Consider the following 26056-nt stretch of genomic DNA (forward strand, 5'->3'; position numbering starts at 1 on the left):
CTGGAATCTCAAGTCAATGCCCAAATGCAAATTCTACACCAACAGTGCAGAGGACATGTAGGGAAATTGTTGGGCAGGGTCAATTGCCTTCCCTTCAGATGAGATGACTTCTACAGAAGGTATCACAAACTAAAGGCCTACAGAGGACTGGGTAGCAACATGAATGCAGTAAAAGATGTGTGATGCCAAATTGCTTGAACTGTAATCTAGCATGACACCAGCTTAATTGCATTTCCTTTTACCTTTTTAAAAAATGGAATGTAAATTTCAGGCTGAAAAATGTATCATGTTTTTACCTGCAATCCGTTTGCCCTGACTTACACCAGGGACTTGGACTACATTCTAGACTCTTCTCCCAACCTTCTTTTCCCCAGTCAACTTTAGCCACTTTCAGCTACTTTGACACCATGTTGTTTGCCTCTGGACCTTTGGATAAGCTGTTCACTCTGCTAGAAACAGGCTCAGTCAATCTCCGTTGGTCTTCAACTTGCCAACTCATCTTTCCAGGTTTCCACTTAGATGATACTGCCTCTGGATTGCCTTTGTGCCCCTCCCAAAATGCCATATCCCCTGTTGTGACACCTAGGACACCTTACTTAAATGGATGATTTCTTCGCTTCCTCCCGCATTAGGCTCTGTAGAAGCAGGGACAGTATCTGTTTCCGTCGCGGTTATATCCAGTGCTTAGAACCATGCCTGGCACATAGGAAGCCTTCTTCAAACAGATGATGGATAAATGTTGGGAAAGAGGGGGGCAAAGGGGAAAGAATAATCAAGATAAATTACAACACAGTGTTTGAGTATATAGCTTCAGGGGAGGGAGAGGGGGAGGAGATTTCGTAATTCTTGATCCTTAATCTCAACATTTTCACCAATAGAGGAGAAAAAGAACAAGCAAGTCACACAGTGTACTAATACTAATGTAGGCCCCTGTGGGAGCACCCCACTCGGCAGGGGAAGGGAAGGCAACAGAGAGAAGTGTTGCCAAGGCTGAGTCTTGAAGGATATGCTCGAGTTTTCCAGGTGACCAGGATAGAGGACGGCACTCAGAGTAGGTGAAGCTATCTGGACAAAGGTCATGAGATGTGGAAGTATGGATACATTCAGTTCACATAGATCGATGTGGTTAGAGGAAAGGGGATAAGAGATGGTACTAGGAGATGACATCAGTAAAGTCCCCAGGGGTTAAACTATGAATGAGCTCAGAACTTCACATGCTGCATAAGGAGAGTAGACTCTACCATAAGGGCTTAGCAGCCATTGAAAGATTTTAAGCAGGGCAGTAATAAGAAACCATAGTGTAGCTGCTAAGTCGGAAGCAGGGAAAGAGTAGAGGCAGGGAGATTGGTCTGGAAGCCTATCGGGAAGATCGATAAAGAAGACCTGAACCAAGGCAGTGGCAAGGGATGGGGTGTTAACCATTCCAGTTTTTATAAGAGGGGTATTTTTTGGTTAATATTTTGAAGTGCTGAAGGACTAGAAAGCAATCTGATCTGGTGGAGGTGGAAAACAGTTGAAGCCAATAGAATCTTAAAGGATGGTAGCCAACAGACACACAAGGCGAAAACTCCTCAAGAAAGGAAACATGATTATATAATGTGTTACTCTGCTCTGCAGTGAATAATATTTACATAGTCATAATCTTGTTGACCCTGATTATTGGTGCCTGCTTCTAGAGCCAACCCATAAACAAAGCTGGGAAGATGGAATTATAGTCTCAGAAAAGATGTAAATTCTATGAACCTAGACAGCATAAAGTGGAAATAGTGACTATTGATGGACGGGGGAGAACAAGAGTGGGGATCAAAATCGATAGGTCAAGAGGTAGCAGGAAAAGCACATTATTTGGTGATACAGAGGCAATTGTTAGAAGAAACAGATTTTTAACACTTGAAAGTAATCACCTCTAGGTGGCACGTTTAGTTTTGAAGAGGCAAGGGGAATGGAACTGTTGGTTTTCATAATAAACTCTTTCATACTATTTGATTTCTTTTTACCAGGTGCATGAGTCTTCTGGTTAAAATGTTTAAAATATTTTTTTAAATGTATGTGGCCTGATGGTATTTCTTGTTTTGATGGAGCCATCATACATAAACAAATGAAAAACAAAGCATATAAGATGAATTAGGGATAGCCTCCCCAAGGTAATTCCCTGGGGTATTGGGTCAGCTTCCTATTAAGAATAAGTATATTCGGGCGCCTGGGTGGCTCAGTGGGTTAAGCCGCTGCCTTCGGCTCAGGTCATGATCTCAGGGTCCTGGGATCGAGTCCCGCATCGGGCTCTCTGCTCAGCAGGGAGTCTGCTTCCTCTCTCACTCTCTGCCTGCCTCTCTCTGCCTACTTGTGATCTCTCTCTGTCAAATAAATAAATAAAATCTTTCAAAAGAATAAGTATATTCAGTTCAGTTTTCACAAGGTCGAGACAAATAAGCTGAAAGGCTATCTGATCTTGTGATTGAAGGGCACAGAAATCAAGCAGCAAACATGAAATGTGGTTTATATATTAAATCAGTACCTTTTAAATTTTTTGATGTTGGCCTACAGTAGAAAAATGTATTTGTTTGTGACAGTATACACACACTCATACAACTGACTGAAAGCTGTTTTTAAAAAAGTAATATTTACCTGTTCCTATGTGTGATATACTCTGAAAACATATTTCATTCTACTGGAATTTTTAAAATTTTGGTCACTTCAAATGATTTTAAAAATCCACCACTGTATTGTGACCCACAGTTTGAAAAACACACTAATTGGCCCTGATTTTTTCTCAGAGCATAAAATATGCTTATGAAATTTGGAGCTTCTTTCTCAGATGAGTTGAACTTTCCTAGGGAAACTATTTGCTCCTGATGTGTTAAGAAATATATCTGTATGTGTACATATAAAGTTGGCTTCTGTCATCATTATTAGTTAGCATGGTTGCCTTGCTTTTGTTTCTTGTCTCCTAGCTTAAAATTTTCTTTTTTTCTTTTTCATCATTGGGACACATATGTTGGGAATAACCAAATTCATTTCTGGAGTATTTTGAGACATATACCAGACATGTATATAAGTTATGCACTTACATATCTTGGTTTTTATCCATGTGTCCGTTTGTTTGAAATCTTCAACCAACCATCTGATGCTAGGAACCCATTAAAACCCAGCCTTCCCCCCAAACTTGGAATCTTGTGAAATTTCCAAATCTAGCAAATTCCATGCTTAAAACTGTATAGCTATAAGTACCCCATGTCATGTCTTCACATTTCAGCAAAAATTATGCTGGAAACAAAATCAATATGAAGCCTGTTGCACTAAGAGAACTTCAGTGGACTAATGTAATTCATTTGGATTTTCTTTCCACATTAAGAACTACAAGACGCTGTTGAAGAGGTGCTGCCAAGCCTGAAAAAGGATAATGTGTCCATCTATTATGTGAGCAGAACTTCTAACACGGATGGGGTTGACTCTTTACTAGACAAAGTAGATGAAATGTCAACAGAAGCTATTCCAGAGTCTTGGCGGTCCGAAGTCACTTTTTCCACTCCTGCCTTATACATTTATACTTCTGGAACCACAGGTAAAAACAAAGCATTCTCAAAGAAATGGACTTAGCCTGAAGGAGTTAAATGTTGCGTTAAGTTTTCAAATATTCTTTCCCTTGGCAAAACTTATCGGATATCTAATACTTTAGAGGATTTAGCTCTTTGCCTGTGGGAACTGGTCTTATTTCATAGCATGTGATCCTATTTGGGTGTCTCCAAGCTACCTGTATTTCCCCATAGCTGGTATGTAGAACAGAGAAAGAAGTTAGCCAAGAAGTACAAAAATAGTTATGATAATAGATAAAATTTGGCACTGAATAGGTTTTGGGAATTTTTTAAATGATGGTTGGATTTCAATTATCTTATATCACAAGTCTATACATAATGGATAGCCAGTTATAAATGGGGCACCAAAGAAAATGAGAGGACAATAACAGAGTTGTATTTACATAAATGCTTTGACCATTATCTTCCCATGCAACACTGACTGGGAGCTGTTTGGTGATGTGGGTGTAGAATGGCTCTAGCCCAGGGCCTGAAGTACTGTATTTCACCAAATCTAAGATACCTTCAACTATAAGCTGCAGCATAATTTTATGAACCACAAAGAAAAAAACACTGCCAATTAACAGTGTTATTGGAATAACTATATGGAACAGGCAATATCAAAGATAGAATATACTAGGCATTCTCCTAGAAGCTTTAGGGTCTTGGGTTTATACAATTCTCCCACCATCCTTAAGATGAGTACCGTTCTTATCCCCATTTTACAGATGCAGAAACTCGTGCTTAGAGAGATTAAGAACTTCTCAAGGTCATTTGTCAGGATTCACCTTGGTTGGATGACACTACAGCTCACCCATCTGACCTCTCTGCCACAATACCTCCCAGTTCTTCGATTTAACAGATAATGTGGTGTTTGCCTACTCTAGGCCAGAGAAAACATTATCAAAATGTAATAATATGAGGCCATATGGATATATTTAAAAGGAGGACAAGAAGCCAGCGCCAGCATGCTGATGATTATTATTAATATTGGAAAACTGAATATGTGAATCATTTCTCCTTTTGATTAAAATTTTAATTTAATTTAAGGAGGTATTGCATGCATGCATTTCCTTGTAAAACAATCAGACATTATAAGGCTAAAGTTTCCTTTGAGCCTTTTATCCCAACACCAGCCTATAAACACTCCCTTCTTTTACCTCAACAGACCCTCAGCACCCATCTGTTCTCCCAATTCCTAGACCTGAGTTTAACCTCAAGATGGGCTCCCTTTTGTACACTTACTTTCATTAAGTATTTTCTTTAAGTAAATGAAGGGAGACTGGGCATGACATATTAAATCCAGTGCCCAAAGCTTGTCTATCCTCTTTCTGTCAGAAGTTATATATATTGCCATGCTATCAGAATGGTGGGATGACATAGTTAACCAAATGCTTCCCCAACATACAGACAGTACCTTAATATATGGGAATTTATCCTCATTTATCCTCATTTCTTAATAGAATGGTAAAATTAAGTTGTGAACTTTGGGAAATAATTGAGACGAAGTCAGCCCTCGGTTAGTTACAGGGAATTCTAGTTAATGCTACACAAGAATAGTTAATGCTACACAATGTAGTTTTTGGCAGTCAAATATAAAACCCACTTTAGGGAGAAAAAGACATTGAGCTCCCCTTAATTTAATCCCATAATTCTGAATTTATATTTAATTGGAAGGTGATTGGGTTGCTGTTTATTTTGCTTTTCTCCTTATCTCTAAATAAAATATTTGTTAAGTAACTCTTGTAAAAATTAATTAAAAGAACTTGAGGCACCTGGGTGGCATAGTCAGTTAAACATCTGACTCTTGGCTTCAGCTCAGGTCATGATCTCAGGATCATGAGATCAAGCCCAGTGTTGGGCTCTGTGTTCAGCAGGGAATCTGCGGGAGATTCTCCTTCTCCCTCTGCCCCTCCCACTCGTGCTTGCTCTCTCTCTCTTTCTCTCTCCCTCTTTCTCAAATAAATAAGCCTTTAAAAAGAAGTTTAAAAAAAAAAAGAACTCACTTAAGCAATTGGAAAACAAGATGTTTTCCCTGTTCCTCAGTCATTAGTACAAAATTATGTAATAGTTACCATATATTCTTTTTTTTCATTAAAACCAAATCTTAAATTAGGAAATTTCTGAAAATACCTCAAGGTAACGAAGAAAAATTTCCTTTTTAAATTTAAATTTTAAAAAATTTCCTTTTTAAAAATATATTTTAGGGGCTCAGTGGGTTAAGCTTCTGCCTTCAGCTTAGGTTTTGATCTCAGTGTCCTGGGATCAAGCCCCTCATTGGGCTCTCTGCTCAGCGGGGGCGGGGGCTGCTTCCCTTGCTCTCTCTGCCTGCCTCTCTGCCTGCTTGTGGTCTCCGTCTGTCAAATAAATAAATAAAATCTTTTAAAAAATGATTTAAAATATATATATTTTTTAGAGTTTTTACTATCTGTACAATTATTTCCTGTGGTGAATACAATTGATTATCAATGCTTTCTTATATTTCTTAATATTAGTGTAGAATGGAACATTAATACTAACATAATGCCATTGGCCCACTGTCAAAGAAAATGAATTTTGAATTGTGTTCACAGTTATGACAGGTTTCTGACCACACTGCTTTACCTTATGATGAGTTGCTATTACTTAGGCCACACCTAGCTAAGGTGCCATCAAGTAAGTATGGAAGGATCTGCATCTACAATGGACTGCCTTCCTCCTTAAAAAGTCCATTTACAGGGGCAGCTGGGTGGCTCAGTTGGTTGGTCAACTGCCTTCGGCTCAGGTCATGCGGAGTCCTGGGATCGAGTCCCGCATCGGGTTTCAGGTCCATGGGGAGTCCACTTCTACCTCTGACCTTCTCCTTGCTCATGCTCTCTCTCACTGTCTCTCTCTCAAATAAATAAATAAAATCTTAAAAAAAAAAAACAAAGTCCATTTACCTACTAAAGTCTTAATCTCTAGCCTTAGCCCCTTAATAATGGCTTCAGGACCTCCCCATGACTGCATCGCCTTCCATGAGAAACAATATAAATAAATCCTTTTAATAGTGTTTTGCAAATATGCTATATAAATTATATTTAAGAAAATGCAATATACTAAAACTACACCGAGATACTGTTTTTCACCTTTCAATTTGGCAAACATTCCATCATTTGAGAGCATACCTAGGCAAGGCTATGAGGAGCAGGTCCACTCAGATGTTGCTGGTGAGAGAGTGGATTGGGACAGCCCTTATAACTGGCAATATGGCGCTACCTATCAAAATTACAAAGATATGTTATCTTTTGACCCTATAGTCTCACTTCAGCAAATTTATCCTACAAATACAGCATCACTCATAGGATAAACTAGCATGTGGACCAGGCTGGAATAGCAAAAGAGTTAAATAAATTATAACACATAAATACTAAGACTTGATGCAACCGAGAGAAGGAGAGAATAAATGAATGAATGAATAAGGAAAGTTTCATTGTATAAATACGGACAGTTCTCAATCATCCAGTGTTAAGCAGAGAGGGAAAAATGCAGAAGTTTGTCCATTTTTTTAACAGAGGAAAGGGCAAGAACAAAATAAGCAACTCTTCCTATTTGCTTGTATTTATATAAAAACACTCTAGAAGAGGAGCTAAGAAATTAATAAAAGTGGTTATGAAGAAAAGTGATAGGAATGGAAAAGTATTCAATCTCTCTGAATCTCAGCCTTCTCCTCTGTGGATTAGAGAATATAATTTTACTGATCCTGTTAATTATGAGAAATATTTGAAATTTTGAAAATACCTTGCAAGATGACAGGCATAGAGCAAAAATTCAACAGACATTCATGCCTTTCTCTTCAAATTACTACTGGAGTAACCATCTAACTCAGTTCAGCAAGAAGTGGTCTGTGGGCCAAATACAGCCTCCCCTCCCTGTCGTGGCAAATAAAGCTTTCTCAGAACATAGCCACATTCATTCTTTTATATGGCTGGCTATTATCAGCTACAATAGCAGAGTTGAGTATTTATAACAGAGACTGTATGACCGTGCAAAGCCTAAAACATGGACTCTCTGGTCTCCTACAGAAGAAAATCTGCTGACTCTTGGTGTAACTGATTATGGCCCCATGCAATTCTTTAAGCACTGGACCATGGACCTTCCTAAGCCAGATCTCTCTCCCAGACAACATATCTGCGAATGGCCAATCTTGGCTCACCCTGCCTTCTCTTGTATCCTTGCAAAGGTCTCCCGAAAGCTGCGACGATCAATCACCAACGCCTGTGGTATGGGACTGGCTTCGTCAGTGCCAGCGGGATTAAGGAAGATGATGTCATTTATACCACCCTGCCCTTGTACCACAGTGCTGCACTAATGGTTGGTCTCCACGGATGTATCCTGTGTGGTAAGCTTTTTCTCTGAAGGCACTGGAGTCTGGTACACAGTCACACATGCTCCACGGGGAAAGTAATACAAAGTCGGCGACTTTCCTGTCTGCCAGGAATGGCATTTGATTCTATGTTAGGAACAAGGGTATTTGGCTCCCACATCACCAGCAAGTATCTAGAATAATTTATATTTTCTCATGCCTGCTTATCTGATAATACAGTGCTACAGTTTTCAGGATATCAAGGAGGAAATTTTCCTTAAAATGTTCTGGGTGTTCATCCAGGTCAAGACACTTGATTCTTAGGTCCCATAAGTAAGTGCCCTCTGTAATTTCCATCTTCAGAAATCTGCATGTAGATCTCTGTCAGCATCTGATTTAAACTTCCCCCTTAGTTGTTCTCATCCTACTTTTTCTTCTCTGCTCCCACAGCTCTTCAGCTCTTGTCAGGATACCTGCTTTCCATCCCTTCTCTTTCCTTCCAAAATTTTACCATACAAATTAGAGTTGCCATCTTGCCTCCTTTCAGTAGGCTTTATGCCCTTTGTATACATCAAGGCTCAGTCTAACGTCCACCTCTCCCAGAAAGCCATCTCTAACTCTCTAAGCTAAAAAAACAAAACAAACAAACAAAAAAAAAGACCCTAATTTTTTCTTCCATGTGACATTTCGTTTTAACTAATAATAAACATATATATAATAACATGTGTGCATATACATATGTATGTGCCTGTGTTATGGCCCAAACCTCTCTGTCTTTCCCTCACCAACGTATTGATCAGTTATAAAATATTTACCCCAGCATCAGTACCCACCTCCACACTGACCTGGAATGACTGATGGGACCTGATCATATACTTGGGCTCATCAAGTGCAGAGGGCCTCTGAGGTCCCAAAGGGAAAACTCCATTACTCACACATTTGCTTATACATTGTTTTTTTTTTTTTAATAAAACATTTGAGGTGATAGCAATGTACTTTTTTTTTTTTAAGATTTTGTTTATTTATTTGACAGACAGAGATCACAAGTAGGCAGAGAGGCAGGCGGGGGGTAGGGGGAAGCAGGCTCCCTGCTGAGCAGAAAGCCCGATGTGGGGCTCGATCCCAGGACCCTGAGATCATGACCTGAGCCAAAGGCAGAGGCTCAACCCACTGAGCCACCCAGGTGCTTCCCATAGATACATTCTAAAGAAGAAAAAATAGTATTTTAAAAAATGTTTCCTCTTCTAAAACAGTGGACTTTTATATACTTAGGAATAAAGCTAAACTAATAGCATGAAAAAAATTTTTGAGTTTTTAATTTCACTTTACTACATTTCATGCCTATAGTTAGGTTGGGTCTGATATATATTATTTTTATCCATTATGTTGATTCCCTATTGCTATTGCTATTCCTAATGCTACTGTAACAAATTACCACAAACTTAGTGGCTTTATTTTTTTTTTAAGATTTTATTTATTTATTTGAGAGACAGAGATCACAAGTAGGCAGAGAAGTAGGCAGAGAGAGAGAGAGGAGGAAGCAGGCTCTCCAAGGAGCAGAGAGCCCGATGTGGGGCTCAATCCCAGGACCCTGGGATCATGACCTGAGCCGAAGGCAGAGGCTTTAACCCACTGAGCCACCCAGGTGCCCCAACTTAGTGGTTTTAAAGGAATACAAGTTTTAATGCTGTTTTGAAGGTCAGAAGTCTTAAAACCAAGGTGTCGGCAGGGCTGCATCCTGTCTAGAAGCTCCAGGAGAGAATCCATTTCCTTGCTTTTTCCAGCTTCTGGAGGCTGTCTGCATTCTTTAGCTCATGGCCACTTCTTCAGTCTTCAAACCACATCATTCCAACATTTTGTTTCCATTATTCCATCTTCTTCTGCCCTTGACCTGCTTGCCTTCCTGTTATAAGGACAGCTGTGATTTCACTGGGCCCACCCAGGTAATCCACTATGATCTTCCCATGTCAAAATCCTGAATTTAATCACCTCTACACAGTCCTTTTTGCCATGTAAGGTACCATATTCACAGGTCCTATGGATTAGAACAGGGACATCTTTGGGAACCATTATGTCTACCTCACCCATCAAAGAACAGTTTTCCTGCTTGCTTAAGACCCTACTACTCCATTGCCTGCAGAGTTAAGTTTGACTCTTCCACTTGGCACTTCCAAGTTCTCCATGATGGCACCCCTAGCTGCTTCTCCAGGTTCCTCTCCCATGACTCACCCACTCTTCACCACTCCAGTCACGATCCAGCTGAGTCTTGGCTATCTTTCCGCGCCTTCTGGACTGTCCTGTCTTTATGTTTCACATTGTTTCCTCTGCCTGGAATTCTCTCATCTTTCTTCATATTCATTGCTCAAGACATAATTCAAGTCCTACCTCTTCCAAAATATGCCCTTCTCAGCACTTATCCCCAAGCACCCGAATTAATACACACACACCCCCTCATTCACATTCCCTTAGAGATTCATTTGAACACCCTATTTATTGCACACTGACTTTTATTAGAAAGACGTCTGCATGTGTCTGTCGCCCACCAGATTGAAAGCCTCTGTGGGATAAAACCATGCCTCATTGATTTTCATCTTGACTATAAGCAGTACTCAAAACTCAGTTGTGAATATAATTCATATTTAAATTTCTACCTTTCAAAAATGACAAATACAACCAGGGAGTTTTTCATAGCAATTCTTTTTTAACACTTTATATACACTTCTCTGTAGGTTCTACTATTGTCTTGCGGAGCAAATTTTCAGCCAGCCAGTTCTGGGATGACTGCAGGAAGTATAATGTCACTGTCATTCAGTATATTGGTGAACTTCTTCGGTATTTATGCAACTCACCCCAGGTAACACTCCCCAAGTTTCATTCTTTTTGAGATGGATAAGGGGAATTCCCATTACTCTGGGTCATGCTGGGCTTCAGCGGAGACTTACCTATCTACCAGTTTTCAGTTTAGACTACGGTTGTTCATCGCGATGAAGTGCATGGCGCCCCACCTATCCTGTAGAAGGGATTTACTAGGTGTCAGTTGTTAATATTACTTTTGCCTACTTTTTTACCTGTTCTCAATTCTTACCCTCTACCGAGCAGATCCTCTCCTTCCCTAACTGTCTAAAGCCTACTCACTCTCAAAGCCCAGTTGAAAGGATACCTCATACGTTAAACCTATTTGGGTCACTCCAGCAATATTTGATTTCTTTCCCTCGCATCATTTAATTTCTACCCACTCTGGCCCTGTCACCTCGCATGTATTTGTTTTCACACCTTCCATCCTCCCTAAGCTGTAAAGTCTTTGATGGCAGGGACCACATCTTGTATCCTTACTTTGTCTTATACCACAGGCTTACAGGAATCATTTACTTAATGTTGCTTGAATAAATCGCCATGTGGCCTTGAAACCATCTGACTAAGTCTGTCAACAGGCTTGAGCAGATGCCCCAAGGTTAGTCCAGAGGCCTGGGATCTACCCTGTTTGCAGATATCCACATATCTTGATGGGGTTCTTTGAAAGAACTTCTCCTGCCCTACCCCTCAAGTATTATCAGAGGCCGGACAGCCTGCCTGAGGACCAAATCAAGGGTTCACAACAGCAGCACTGCTGACATCTTCAGTGCATTCATTCTTTGCCATATGGAGTTGTTCCGTGTACTGTAGGATGTTTGGTATCGTCTTTGGCCTTTATGCAGGACATGCCAGTAGTACCCTCCCCTTCCCCCCCACCAGGTTATGACAATCAAAATGTCTTCAGACATTGCCAGATGTCCCCTGGCAAACAAAATCAGCCCCAGTTGAGAATCACTAGGCTAGATAATGCAGTAAACCCACCAGATCTTGATTCCTGTAGTCCTTTTAATCAAAACAAACTCAGAGGATCACTAAGTTGATAAATTATTATTTATAAGCACCTGTTATCTTCAACTTATATAACATCTGCCGTGACATAGGAAGAAGCATAGGATGCTCTGGCCCCCATTCTTCCCCTCCTCACTTCATTCAGTCTCTGCCCACATGTCAGCTAATCAGAGAGACCCCTCCTACTAATCAACAAGTGTTATCACCTCACCCCTTACCATTCATCTCATGGGTGACTGCTTATCATAGGACTGTACCTCCTGACATAGGACAGGTTTATGTGACTATTGTCTGTCTCCCCCAGTTGCATGAAAGTTCCATGCACCAGGGGCTTCATTTGCTGCCAGACCTCTAGCCCTGAGATCTGTGTGTGGCATATTTGATGTATCAACAAACTTCACTGAATGAACCTCTAAATTCTGGCCCCTCAAAGATGTATGACTAACTTTAGAGAGGTATACAGTTCCCCTGGGATGCTTAGACTTAGCACATATTCTTCTGATCTGGGCAGCAGATTCGCCAGCTTCGTGAGAGTCATAATTAGCTGTGAACTGGATTAGGACTTTTCTCACAGAAATCTCTGTTGAAGTCATTATTGAATTTTTTTCACATTAGTATCCCATCTGGCCCTCAAGATTGCATGCTTCACTATTAAAACTCAGAAATCCATATGGGGCCCTTCTGTTTGGCTTTTCTTCTCTGCCTTAAAAGCCCCCTTTGTCAGTTAGAAGTCTCCTGGGGGAGGGTGTGTAGACTTGAGGAAAATAAACATGTTTGTGTAACTCTTTCAGGCTTACACACACTCACACATATAAACACTTCCACCTTTCTCCTTCTTCATAACGTTGTTTCAGATGCTGAAAACTAAAATTTGATTGGGGATTTCTATCTTCAAAATATATTATGACTTATTGTATAATTCACAGATGATCTCAAATCTAGAAGATACAGAATTTCTATTAGCTCTTGCTCCTCCCCTACCCCTCAGTTCTGGGTTGTCTTCAAAATACTTATGAGAAGGGGCGCCTGGGTGGCTCAGTGGGTTAAGCCGCTGCCTTCGGCTCAGGTCATGATCTCAGGGTCCTGGGATCGAGTCCCGCATCGGGCTCTCTGCTCAGCAGGGAGCCTGCTTCCTCCTCTCTCTCTCTGCCTGCCTCTCCATCTACTTGTGATTTCTGTCAAATAAATAAATAAAATCTTTAAAAAAAAATACTTATGAGAAGTATAAAGAATGATCAATGTTACTTAAAAAAAAAAAGAAAGAAAGAAAAACCTTCAGAAACCTTCAGTCAAAGACTTTAAAAATAATATAAGCTTATTTAAGAAAATCCTTAAGACAATAAAACTGTTAGTACTAATAAATGAATTCAGCAAAGTAGCAGGATATAGAGTCAACACACAATAATCTGTTGTATTTCTATACACTAACAATGAACAATCTAAAAGATAATTACGAAAACACTAACATGAAAAAGAATACAATACTTAAGAATGAACTTAACCAAGGAGGTGAAAGACATGTATAATAAAAACTAGAAAACATAGATGAAAGAAACTAAAGAAGACATAAATAAATGAAAACACACCCCATGTTCACAGATTGGAAGATTTAATATTGTTAAAATAATGCTGCTACCCAAAGAGACCTATAGATTCAATGCAATCCCTATCAAAATCCCAATGACATATTTTGTTAATACAGAAGAAAACCTAACCTAAAATTCATATGGACCCTCAAGGGACCCCAAATAGCCAAAGCAATCTTTTTTTTTTTTTTAAGATTTTATTTATTTACTTGACAGACAGATCACAAGTAGGCAGAGAGGCAGGCAGAAACATTGAGAGAGGGAAGCAGATTCCCCGCTGAGCAGAAAGCCTGACGTGGGACACGATCCCAGGATCCTGGGATCATGACCTGAGCTGAAGGCAGAGGCTTTAACCCACTGAGCTACCCAGGCACCCGCAAAGCAATCTTGAAAAAGAATGAAACTGGGGGATTTACACTTCCTAATTTCAAAACTTACTACAAGGCTATAGTAATCAAAACAATATGGTACTAACATGAAGACAGACGTATAGACCAGTGAAATAGAATAGAGAGCCCAGAAGTAAGCCCTTGTCAATGTTAATCATTGCCAAATGATTTTTGACAAGGTTTCCAAGACTATTCATTGGGGAAAGGACAATTTTTCAACAAATTTCAACAAATGGTCCTGGGAAAACTGAATACCCAAAAGAATGAAGTTGGACCCTTATCTAACATGCTTGTACAAAAACTATCTAAAATGGAAAAAAGACCTAGGGGTACCTGGGTGGCTCAGTTGGTTAAGCATCCATCCGACTCTTGATTTCAGCTCAGGTCATCATCTCAAGGTCGTGAGATGGAGTCCCATGCTGGGCTCAGCACTGAGTATGAAGCCTGTTTGAGATTCTCTATCTTCATATGCCCCTGCCATTACCTTGCTCCCTCTCTCTCTCTCTCTCTGTCTCAAAAACAAAACAAAACACTTAATTTAAGACCTAAAATAATAGAACTCTTGGAAGAAAACATAAAACAGAACTTTATGACATTGGATTTGGCACTGATTTCTTGAATGTGACACCGAAGGCATAGGTATCAAAAGAAAAAATAGACAAAGTGGGCTTCATAAAACTTTCAAAATTCTGTGCCTCAAAAGACACTATCAACAGAGTAAAAGGCAACATACAGGATGGGAGAAAATATTTGCAAATCATATATCTTGGAAGAGATTCATATTCAGATTGTATAGAGACTTCCTAAACTTTAATAAAAAAAAAAACCAACCAACCTGATACAAATATAGGCAAAATACTTGAATAGACATTTCTTCAAAGAAGATATACAAATGGCCAACAAGAGCATGAAAAAATGTTCAGCATCACTAATCATTAGGGAAGTGCAAATCATAACTATAGTAAAATACCACTTCATACTCATTAGGATGGCTACTATTAAACACACACACACACACACACACACACACACACACACAGAGCAAACAACAAGCGTTGATGAGGATGTGGAGAAATTAGAACCTGCATGCACTGTGGGTGGGAAGTAACTGGTTCAGCCACTGTGGAAAACAGTACAGCAGTTCCTCAAAACATGAAAAATAAAATTACTATGTAATTCATCAATTCCATTTCTGGGTACCATGCCCAAAAGAATTGAAAGGAGGTTCTCAAAGAGATAGTTGTATATTCATGTTCATAACAGCATTATTCATAATAGCTAAAATGTGGGAACAACCCAAGTGCCCAAGAATGGATGAATGGGTAGGCAAGTGTGGTATGTATACAGAGTGGAATATTACTCAGCCTTCAAAAGGAAGGGAGTGCTGCAGTGTGCTGTAACACAAGTGAACCCAGTGTTAAGTGAAAAATAGCCAATCACAAAAAGGCAAATGCTGTATGATTTCATGTATACAAGGTACATAGAGTAGTCAAAATCATAAAGACAAAAGGTAGAGTGGTGTGTTGCCAGGGGACAGGAGCGGGGGAGCACAGGGAATTCTTGTTTAATGGGTACAGGGTTTCAGTTTGACAAGATGAAAGAGTTATGGAGATGGATAGTGGTGGTGACTGCACAACAATGTGAATGTATTTAGTACCACTGACTCGGACATTTTAAAATGGGCAGGATAGGAAATTTTGTTATGCATATTTAACCATAATTTTTAAAAAATAGGTCACGATAGATGACCCAAATTCTATGGATTTAAAGGAGCTTAAAGAAAGATTGCATCAAAAGGACTTCTCAAACAAACGTGGATAAAGAACTAGAACTGGTGGTGGAAGGCTCTGGACCAATGTAATCAGGAAGTTTTGCATCCTTAGAGCTGTCTAGAATAGGCCATCACTGGAGGGGCTAACACCCCCCACCCCAAGCAGTGGGTGTTAGGGAGGAAACTCCTGCCTCAGCCCAGTAGATAAACCAAATAACCCCCGTCCACAGACATGGCACTGCTTCTCAAGAAACCCTGGAACAATGTCAGGGAGGTGGAGGCTCCTCTGCTTGTCCCTTGTCTTAATCCTATTCAGTAGGTCCTTCTTTTTTTTTTTTTTTTAATTTATTTTTTCAGTGTTCCAAGATTCATTGTTTATGCACCACACCCAGTGCTCCATGCAATATGTGCCCTCCTTAGTACCCACCACCAGGCTCACCCAGTCCCCCATTCCCTTCCCCTCCAAAATCCTCAGTTTGTCACTAGCTCCTTTGATAGAACAGAAGACTGGGGAGACATGTCGCCAGCTACCCTTAGCATAGGAATTCAGATTTGGCTCAAGCGAAGAATGTAGTGCTTAAGAGCCAAGACTCAGGGGTCACCAGGCCTGAAACCAATGACCATGTGAACGGGACAGTTAAACTCTCTCTCACTTTCCTGTCCTCCAGCAGGGTAAACAATAGTACCTACTTCATAGGGGGCTGTGAAGACAAAAACGAGATGATTAAGAAAGTACCGAACAAAATACCTGATGCTTAGTAAATAATCAACAAAGAGTAGCCATTATCATCATCATCTTCAGTGCCTAAGAATGTGTACCTCCTAGTAGGTGCTCCATATCTATCATCAAATGAATCAGAGAAAATTCTGCTCCACGGGTGGGAAGGAAGAAATGAGAGGACATTCAAATGAGTCAATCACGCTCATCTAAAGTTGAGTGGGGCTTGGATAACAAAGCTGCTGACTAGTGCTTTTACAGTGTTGCTATAGAAATATCTTGATCCATCTTACCTGTCTTCCATTGTTACGTATGGGCCTTAGCGTCCAGAATACCTGTTTATTGTGGAAGTCCAGTCGGGTTCAGCATGCAGCTGTCATCTCCCATTTTGTTTTGTGTATTTGCTTAAACAGCAGTGCCATTTAGGAAAAAGATAAATTTATTGGAACAAGGTACTGCTAAAGCTCAGTGTTTCTCTACTCCAGTTCAGGGCTAAGCCACAGAATGGGTCTAAATGAGGCTTTGTACTGCTTGCCAAGTGTATGTATGATCAGGGCAGGGGGAGGAGAGGGAGAAGGAAAAGGGAACCAGAAAAGAGTGCCAGGGGCCACACATAGAAGTCATGGTATTTGGAAGGGGAAATAAGAACGATCAGAATTCCGAGACCGCTGAATAGGCTCAACTTACTTCCCTACTGTTACCTCCTCGAGTCATCTGCCTTCCCTCCAAAATTAGATAAGCTCCCAACCTCACATGTCTGTCTCTGCATCACCTCCATTCTGACAGAATATAGAGTGGATGGTATTTAGCAGCGCAGAGTAGACAGTGACCAGTTTGACCTCTCAGGGGCAAGCTGGGGCAGGGCAAAAAAGGGAAAGGAAAGCAGAAAAATGAAAGAGGTAAAGAGAGCAGAATCAGAGAAGGTTTACCACAGAAGGTGAGTTTCGAGGGGTACAGAGAAACTTACCAGCCGTGCAATGAAAGAAGGGCTTCTGGTTCCCTGGAACAGGTTGTGCAGAGTGGAGTGAAGGACTGGCATGTTGGGAGCTGCAAGCAGTGTAGCAGGAGGCAGACTGGATGATGGGGCCAGGTGACAAGGGCTTTGCTATGCTGAGACTTAAATGTGAACATGACAAAGCATGGAAGGACCTTCCATGGAAGACTGATGGGGAGACAATGTTTTTAGACAGTCCCTTTGGCTTCAGTGAGAAGATGCACTGGAGGGAGAAAGCCCTCTCTGTAGAGCAGAAAAATGGATCTTCTTCCTTTCATTCCTGTCACTGGGGGTTTTCTTTTGTCCTAGGGGATCCACACAGAAGTATAGCATATTAGTTGTTAAGATCAGGGACTCTGGTGGGGTGCCTGGGTGGTTCAGTCAGTTAAGTGTCTGCCTTCAGCTCAGGTCATCATCTCAGGGTCCTGGGATCGAGCCCCGTGTCCATCTCCCTGCTAAATAGTGAGTCTGTTTCTCCCTCTGCCCCTCTCTCTGCCCCTCCCTCTTCCTCTGCTCCTTCTCTCTCTCTCTCTCCCTCTCTCAAATAAATAAATAAAATCTTTAAAAAAAAAAAAAAAAAGATAAGGGACTCTAGAATTTTTCTTTTTTTTTTTTTAAGATTTTATTTATTTATTTGACAGAGGGAGAGAGAGTTGAGGGGGGAGAAGGTCAGAGGGAGAATCAGACTCCCCGCAGAGCTGGGAGCCCACTGCAGGACTCAATCCCGAGACTCCGGGATCACAACCTGAGCCGAAGGCAGTGGCACAACCAACTGAGCCACCCAGGCGCCCGGGACTAGAATTTTTCTAAGATGGTGAATGCCTCTGTTTTTTCATTTCTTAAAAATCTCCCCAAAACAAAGAGAAACTAAGAGACATTGCAACAGGAAACTACATAGTTTAGAGAACTGAAAGATGAAGGCCACTGACATCATGGGATTGAGAGAGGTGAAAGCTAAGAAGCTGGTACCAACAAGAAGGAAGTTGATTGACTTCCTGAAACCTGAGAAATCAGAGGCACCAAATACAACTAGAGATGGACTGAGGTTTCAAGCTTGAAAACAGGAGGATTTTGGAAAATCTGTGTAAAAAATTCCTAAACCTCTGCTCCCCTCTCCCACCCTTGTGGTAGACTGGAGGTTTATTCTCTGGAGAACACCTAGAAGAGCTCTGAAATCAAGGACCCTACAAGAGGAGGCGGGCAGGGGTGAAACACTGAAAACAGAGATTGAGTAAATATCTACTTATTAACTAGAGAGGGTGCCAGTGCCCTTCCCTTGCACAGCTTCTAGAACTCCAGTAGCCAGTTTATGCTTGTAGGCAAAAGAATCTAGAAGTCTAATTCTCAGGTAGAACTACCCTGTCATGGAACAGTGCAGAACCTACAGGCAATAGCCTCAGTCAGTTAAGTATCCAACTCTTTTTTAATGTTTTTTAATTTTTTAATTATTATATAATGTATTATTAGCCCCAGGGGTACAGGTCTGTGAATCACCAGGTTTACACACTTCACAGCACTCAGCACTCACCATAGCACAAACCTTCCCCAATGTCCATAACCCCACCTCCCTCTCCCTACCCACCTTCCCCCTCCACACACCCTGCAACCCTCAGTTTGTTTTGTGAGACTAAGAGTCTCTTATGGATTGTCTCCCTCCTGATCCCATCTTGTTTCATTTATTCTTTTCCTACCTACCACATTGCATCTCCGCTTCCTCATATCAGGGAGATCATATGATAGTTGTCTTTCTCCAACTGACTTATTTCTAAGCCTGCTTCTCTCTGTGTCTCTTCCTGCCACTCTGTTTGCATGTGCTCGCTCTCTATCTCTCTCTGACAAATAAATAAATAAAATCTTTTTAAAAAATAATAATAATAACAATAATATTTCTTGAAAGTGAAATGAAAACAGTAATGGTCAACCTATCTGAAAAAAAAATGCTTAAGAGAAACAGCTTTTTAAAATTTAAAAAAAAAAGGAAAAAAGGAAAGAAAACTTCCCAGAGCTGAAGGACAAATTGAGAGAGCCAAGTGAGTACCCAATGAAATGAGTGCAACTTAAAAATTTTAAACACCAGGATGAAATGTAAAACTACTAAAAAAGAGAGACAGAGAGGAAAGAGTCTGTAAGAGTAACATTTGACTTGGCAACAACTGTACTGCAAGCTAGAAGACAAAAGATCAATGTCTTCAAAATTCTTAGTAAAAAGTACTGCCTATCTAGAATTCTATATCCAATCAAATTATCAATCATCAATCAAGTATACAGTAAGAACATTTTCAAACATTTCAAAATCTCAAAATGGCTTTCCTCCTATACACCCTCCTTAGGAAGTTACTAGAGAAAGTGCTCCATGCAAACAAGAGAATGAGAAGAGAGAGCTGAGGAGCCAGGAGAGAGAGGGAAAGGGATCCCCAGGCCTGGAGAACAACCAGTCCAGATTGGAGCAGAGGGCTAACAGGAAAGCATAAAGGGAAAAGGAAATTAGAGCATCTGGTGGATTTCATCACGAAGAACATTGTATTTCCAGGCTGTTGAGTGATGAGGAAAGACCTGTGAATAGAAAAAGAAAACAAAGCAAATGGGTAGGTGGCAGTGAGTTGCAGGAAAAATAAAAATTGCCTCAATAACTGGATCAGAGTGTATTCCTTGGCTCATCAGTAGTGTATGATGAGCAAAATGTGAGCACTGCATCTTGAGTTAACTAAAAACTGCGATATTGGAAAAACTGAAGAGAATGATAGAGAGCTTCAACTTCTTCCAGCACAATAGAAAGTCAACAAATAACATCTAAAATTGATTAATCAAAAGATAGCAGTCTAAGCATGTAATTTTGAAGCCGGAGAGAAGAGGAAGACGTTGACATTGGATTGGCACTGATTTCAAGAGTGACAATGGCACTGATTACAAGAGTGGACAGTGTAAGCCTCCAGGTTGTAGAGAGGAGACAGCAACCACCATTTAAAAACCTTTCAGTGCTTGGACTGTTAGAATGTAAACTGCATATGTGCCACTTTTTTTTTTTTTTTTTTCCCGAACCAAGGAAAAACATTCTCTCTGAAGTCACATGCATTTGGATTTGAATCTTGGAGAACTATGTTGCTACCTATGTGATCTACAGCAAACTATTTTCATCTTTTTGAGACTCTGATTCCTGAACTGTAATTGAGGCAAATTTTTTTTTTTTTTTTTTTTTTTTAAGTAGGCTGCACACCCAACATGGAGCCTAATGCAGGGTTTAACTCACAACCCTGAGATCAAGACCTGAGCTGTCAGGAGTCAGACGTCTAACTGATGGAGCCACCCAGGCACATAGTAGTAAGACCCTCGATGAAAGTTTTCTGTTTACCTGGTGCTTTTCATTCCTCTCTGGACACCCGAACCTCTCATCCTTTAGTCATCAAATCCTAGTGTGGATTTCAGTCCCCCCGGGTGCTTGCATGTGCCCTCACCTCTCTCATGTGGAATCAAAAGTTTGATCTCTGTTAAACAAGCAGATGATTCTTGACCTAAAATACAGCTCCCTTGAGGAGTGAATTTGATGATAAGGAAACACGGTTTCTCCTACAGGCAAGGAAAACTCAAATCACACCGGTATGCTCAGCCAGGGGCAAGGAAAACTTGGGTGAGAACCAGACATGGCAGAAGGTTCCAGGATCTCCCAGCTGGTACACACAAACACCTCCAGCTTACAGCCTTAATCCCTTCTGCTGGTGTAATGAGATCCCTCAGTTCATGAGGAAAACCGAGCTCGTGGTATTGTGACTCTCATCCCAGCTAACTGCCACCCCCAGGTGACAGCTGCACCTGTGAGGCAGGCTGGCCTATTGCCCAGACACCCAAGGCACCTGCCGCCTGCTGTGCCCTAGACTGCCTTTGGGCTGCCTGCCCTTGGGCTGATGTCCGGACCATTAACTATCCAACAGAAAGCTTGAGGGCTTCCGAGTGGAGGTTTCTCCTTTGATTGCAGTGATTGGACTGTATGCAGAGTCCAGGTGCAGGCATGGCCGACAAAATAGAGATCCACTTGGCCTCAGAGGAGTTTATAATCCCATGGGGGAGAGCAACGTTCACCACCCATCAGAAAAGGAAATGATCTAAGAGGGTGATTACGGGCTGCACGTGAATTTAGTCAAGTCTCGGGTTTACACACTGGAATGCTACTTTGGAGCTTCTCACACAGGCCTGGGAGCAGGTTAGCTCCAGGTTAGCTCCAGGTCAGGACGTTATTTTTTAGAGCCAAAGTCAGTATTCTTCGAATATTTATGATGTTTTGTTCCTGGAGGGGCAGTGAGGGACAGCAGTGTGGGAGGCAAGGGTAATCTCTGAAAAGCTGACAATCCTCAACTGGGAAGAGTGCCTTGTGGAAGGGTGACCCTCCAATTCTCTGTCTAAAAGGGGACACTTGGGAGTGAAAGGAAGGGGACACTCGGGAGTGAAAGGAGTATAATTAATAAGTACATCAGGGGGACGCCTGGGTGGCTCAGTTGGTTAAGCAGCTGCCTTCGGCTCAGGTTGTGATCCCATCGTCCTGGGGTCAAGTCCCACATTGGACTCCTTGCTCGGTGGGGAGCCTGCTTCTCCCTCTGCCTCTGCCTGCCTTTCTGTCTGCCTGTGCTCGCTCTCTCTCCCTCTCTCTCTCTGACAAATAAATAAAATCTTAAAAAAAAAAAAAATAAGTACATCAGGACCACGGGCATAAACCAGGACTGGCCCTGACAAACCAGGCATATGGTCTCCCTGCTTCTAGGTACTTTCAATTTCTAAAAGGGAATACAGATAGTCCCCAACTTATGATGGTTCCGCCTATGATTTTTTTTTTTACCTTACCGTGGTGTGAAAGTGGTACACACTCAGTAGAAGCCATATGCCGAGTTTTGAATTTTGATCTTTTCCCATCTAGCAATAGATACTCTGCTCCTCTCTCGTGAGGCTGGGCAGCCGCAGTGAGACACAGCTCCCAGTCAGCCATACAGTCATGAGGGTGAACAGCCGAGACCCAGACAACCATTCTGTGTCTCACTTTCAGTACAGTATTCAATCAATTACCTGACATCTTCAATAAAATATTATAAAGTAGGGTTTGTGCTGGAGCTTTGCCCAGCTGTAGGCTTATTTTTTTTTAATTTTTTTAAAAGATTTTTATTTATTTATTTGACAGACAGAGATTACAAGTAGGCAGAGAGGCAGGTAGAGAGATAGGAGGAAGTAGGCTCCCCGCCGAGCAGAGAGCCCAATGTGGGGCTCGATCCCAGTGCTTTAACCCACTGAGCAGAGGCTTTAACCCACTGAACCACCCAGGTGCCCCCAGCTGTAGGCTTATGTACGTGTTCTGAACACGCTTAAGGGATGCTAGGTTAAGCTATAATGTCCGGTAGAGTAGGTGAATAAAAAGCATTTTTTACTTAGGACATTATTAATTTATGGTGGGTTTATTGGGATGTAATGCCATCAGAAATCGAGGAAGATCTATAGATTCTGTAACCTATGATCTAGCTTGCTGGTTAAGAGAATAGGTTCCCGCTCAGTCAGAATGTCGAAGTTCATGCTACTAGCATGAGACCCCTGGACTCTACACACATTTCCTCCTCAGAAGGCCACACAAGGGACCCAGTTTTTACAAAAACCGGTATCTGTCCACTTTGTTGGTTAGGACTCCTGAGAACACTTCACCACCTGACTTTTCACCAACAAGTACTCGAAAATGAAAGGCATCTATCTATACTGCTCCCCTGACCCACTGCCTCCTTCTCACGTGGAACTCAATTCAAGCTTTGTTTTGGTTTGGTTTTTATCTATCTTATCAAATGCCCTCCCCTTACCAGAGAACCGCCAGTCTCTCAATGCCAACAGCTCTTTTCCAAGAGGAACTCTTATCCCAAAATAACTTCAGAGTGATTTCACAGAATAGGAAATAAGGTAAGAAATGCTCTTCAGAAGCTTTGCCCTCTTAAGCAAATTTGTTGTCCAATCCAAGAACTTAACATTTGACGTGAGAGGTCTGGTTACCAGGCACTTTCACCCATTCCATTACATTTCCTGTTAAAGGTCATAGAATTACAGAATTTGCAGGTTAAAATTATACTTGTTTACTAAAATTATACTTGTTTACCCTCCTCTCCCACCACCAGACTGTGATCTCCTAGAGGATATAAATTGCATTATTGGTATAAAATATCATTGAAATTACTACAGATTTGGACATATTTGTAGGGGCCTCCCAAGCGATTATGGTTGAATGGAAAGCAACCGGGTCCTAACTCCACCTCTCCCGTGGACACAAGCGCTCCTTTCAGATCTTACACTCAAAAAAATTTTTCCTTTGTGATTTTTATTTATAGCAAAATGTATTCCTCCCAGGCCACCCAAGGCAACTGGGAGCCAGCTTCCTCTCTCTCTTCCCCTTCCCAGTCCCCCTGGGACATTTTCATCGTCGTGGTTCCGCTTTACCTGGTTTTGTGACCTCTGGGTCTGTGAAATGAGGACATGATCATGTGTCTTCTCTCCAGAGGCGCCTGGCTGGCTCCAGCAGTTAAGTGTCTGCCTTTGGCTTGAGTCATGATCCCAGGGTTCTGGGATCAAACCCCAAATCAAGCCCCTAACCCAGCTTCCTGCTCAGTGGGGAGCCTGCTTTTCCCACTCCCTCCCTTCCCGCACTCATGCTCGCCTTCTCACTCTCTCTCAAATAAATAAAATCTTTAAAAAAAAAAAAAAATCCTCTCTCCACCCCTGAGACCCTAACAGTAATCACTCTGTAGAAAATCAGTCTCTCTCCTTACACTGTGTTCCCAGTTTTCTTCTTCCCTGTCAAGTGAAGACGGTTGTGAGCCTTTGATAGATCTTTCCCATGTGAACCCTCCTCTTTGGTAGTTCACTGAGATTCACCAGCCCCATCAAGAAGACAGTACCTTGTTCTAGCTTCAGAGTGGATGTGGATTAAATGTTAGCCTCCTTTAGTTCTATCAAATTATCTCACCTTACCTCTTAAAAATCAAAATAGGAAAACACAAGTGTTTGGGTTATGAAATCGGAGTTCCAGCTGTCAGCCCAAACCATGTGGGTTGGCGAGGAGGGGGCGTGATGGGGTGTGAGTAACAGAAAAGGCGTGCACTAAGAGGTGAATCCATAACCAACATAAATGTGTAGAAATGTAATGGCGATTACAAGTATATAAGTGCAGTCTCCAGAGAGGGTTTAATTTGGTCTCTCCTTCCCCTGCCACAGAAACCAAATGATCGTGTCCATAAAGTGAGACTGGCCATAGGAAACGGCTTGCGAGCAGACGTGTGGAGGGAATTCATCAGGAGATTTGGGGACATTCACATTTATGAGTTCTACGCTGCCACTGAAGGCAATATTGCCTTTATGAATTATACGAGAAAAATCGGTGCTGTCGGGAGAGTGAACTACCTACAGAAAGTAAGTACATTGAAAGATGAAAGCGTACGGGACTGCCTTTCAGAATACAGAGACTTCTTAAAAGCTGTGTCATGACAATGTTCTTAGAAACTCGTACCGCATCAGAGCCATGGTCGATCCGTGTCTCCAAGAGAGGGTCTGCTCATTCTCTATGACAGTGAATGCAAAGTGACAGGGTCCTTTCATTTTTTAAATCTCAATTTCTTGTAATAACAACCTATTACGCCTTTGCTACCTGCAACTTCTGCGCAATATTCCCAATGCATTTATGAGTGTAGATGACCAAATACCGGAAGCCTACTGGTTGGGTAAGCTGACCGCACACTGTGAAATGGGGTGTTTCTCTCTCATGGTCCTGTGTCTCACAGTGACCGGGGGACCTTTGTACACCTACAGGGGCAGGGTGCCACCCCCTGAGCTCTGGGTCCCATGGTTCTGGGGCAGGGCACCCACATCAGTGTTTGCCAAAAGCTGTGACGCCAGGATTCAGAACCACCATTTGGACCTCCCAGAGAACTGGAACGTGCCCCGGCTCTGGCATTTCACAAACATTCGTATTTCCCCGATGACTCCACCAGAATGCTAGTTGTTATTTTCCAGCCAGCTCCCACAGCAGTCTCTGCTTCCACTCAGGTGTTTATTGTCTGGTGTCTCCAGACGGTCTCTTTGCCTTTTTTGTGTTTGAGCAGTCAGTCTTCCAGGTGATCCCGTCTTTCAACAATCCCAGGAATCTTCAGCGAAGCCTGAGTCTCCGCTGGCTAGAGCAGTCCCAGCTGTCACTACTCCACTGGCAGCCCTTCCTGCCTGGCCCTGAACGGTGACACCAGAGCTCCCAGGCAACAGGATGGGCTAATCCTCAGAGGACAAAGGACAGCAATTTGTGTGCATAAGAGCTGGGCCTCGAGAGATCAAATTTCAGCACGTTGCATACTGACTGGGCGACCTTGAGCAAGTCACTTCTGTTGCTTAGGCCTCCCTTTCATTGTTTGCAAAACAAAGATAAAAAGAGAAAATGTAGAGCCTAGTGCATCTGGCCCAAACTCTGTATTTATAATGAGGGGAAAGGGTTATTGAAAGAATTAAATAGCTTGGGAAAAAAGTCCTTAGAGGCTATAGCCCAATGCCTGTCATATAATAGCTGTGAACAATTATTAGCTATAGCTCTTGTGCTTATTATCATCCCATTCCTCACATTCTGGCCTTATCTCAAGGCATTCTCAAGCCCCTGGAACCTCTCAGACACTGACAGCCACGTCTATGCGACACAGGTCCTGCCACCGTTCTCCACGCCTGTGCCATCTGGCTCAGTGGCCACTAGCTATATGTGGCCATTTCTATTTCAATGATGTAAATGACATTTTTAATTCAGTGCTTCCCTCTCGCCAGCCACGTTTCACATGCTCAGTAGCCACATGTGTTTCA

General features: G+C 41.7%; 1 protein-coding gene across 1 annotated transcript in view; it reads left to right on the plus strand.

Annotated features, from left to right (window-relative positions):
- The window catches only part of SLC27A2 (solute carrier family 27 member 2), a 45677-nt gene that overhangs the window by 7118 nt on the left and 12503 nt on the right, over positions 1-26056 (plus strand). The window contains exons 2-5 of the mRNA XM_032343695.1: positions 3353-3562; positions 7774-7932; positions 10626-10750; positions 24440-24634. Coding sequence (XP_032199586.1) covers positions 3353-3562; positions 7774-7932; positions 10626-10750; positions 24440-24634 — 689 coding nt within the window. The remainder of the gene's footprint in view (positions 1-3352; positions 3563-7773; positions 7933-10625; positions 10751-24439; positions 24635-26056) is intronic.

This window comes from Mustela erminea, chromosome 5 (genome assembly GCF_009829155.1).
Source record: "Mustela erminea isolate mMusErm1 chromosome 5, mMusErm1.Pri, whole genome shotgun sequence".
NCBI lineage: Eukaryota > Metazoa > Chordata > Mammalia > Carnivora > Mustelidae > Mustela > Mustela erminea.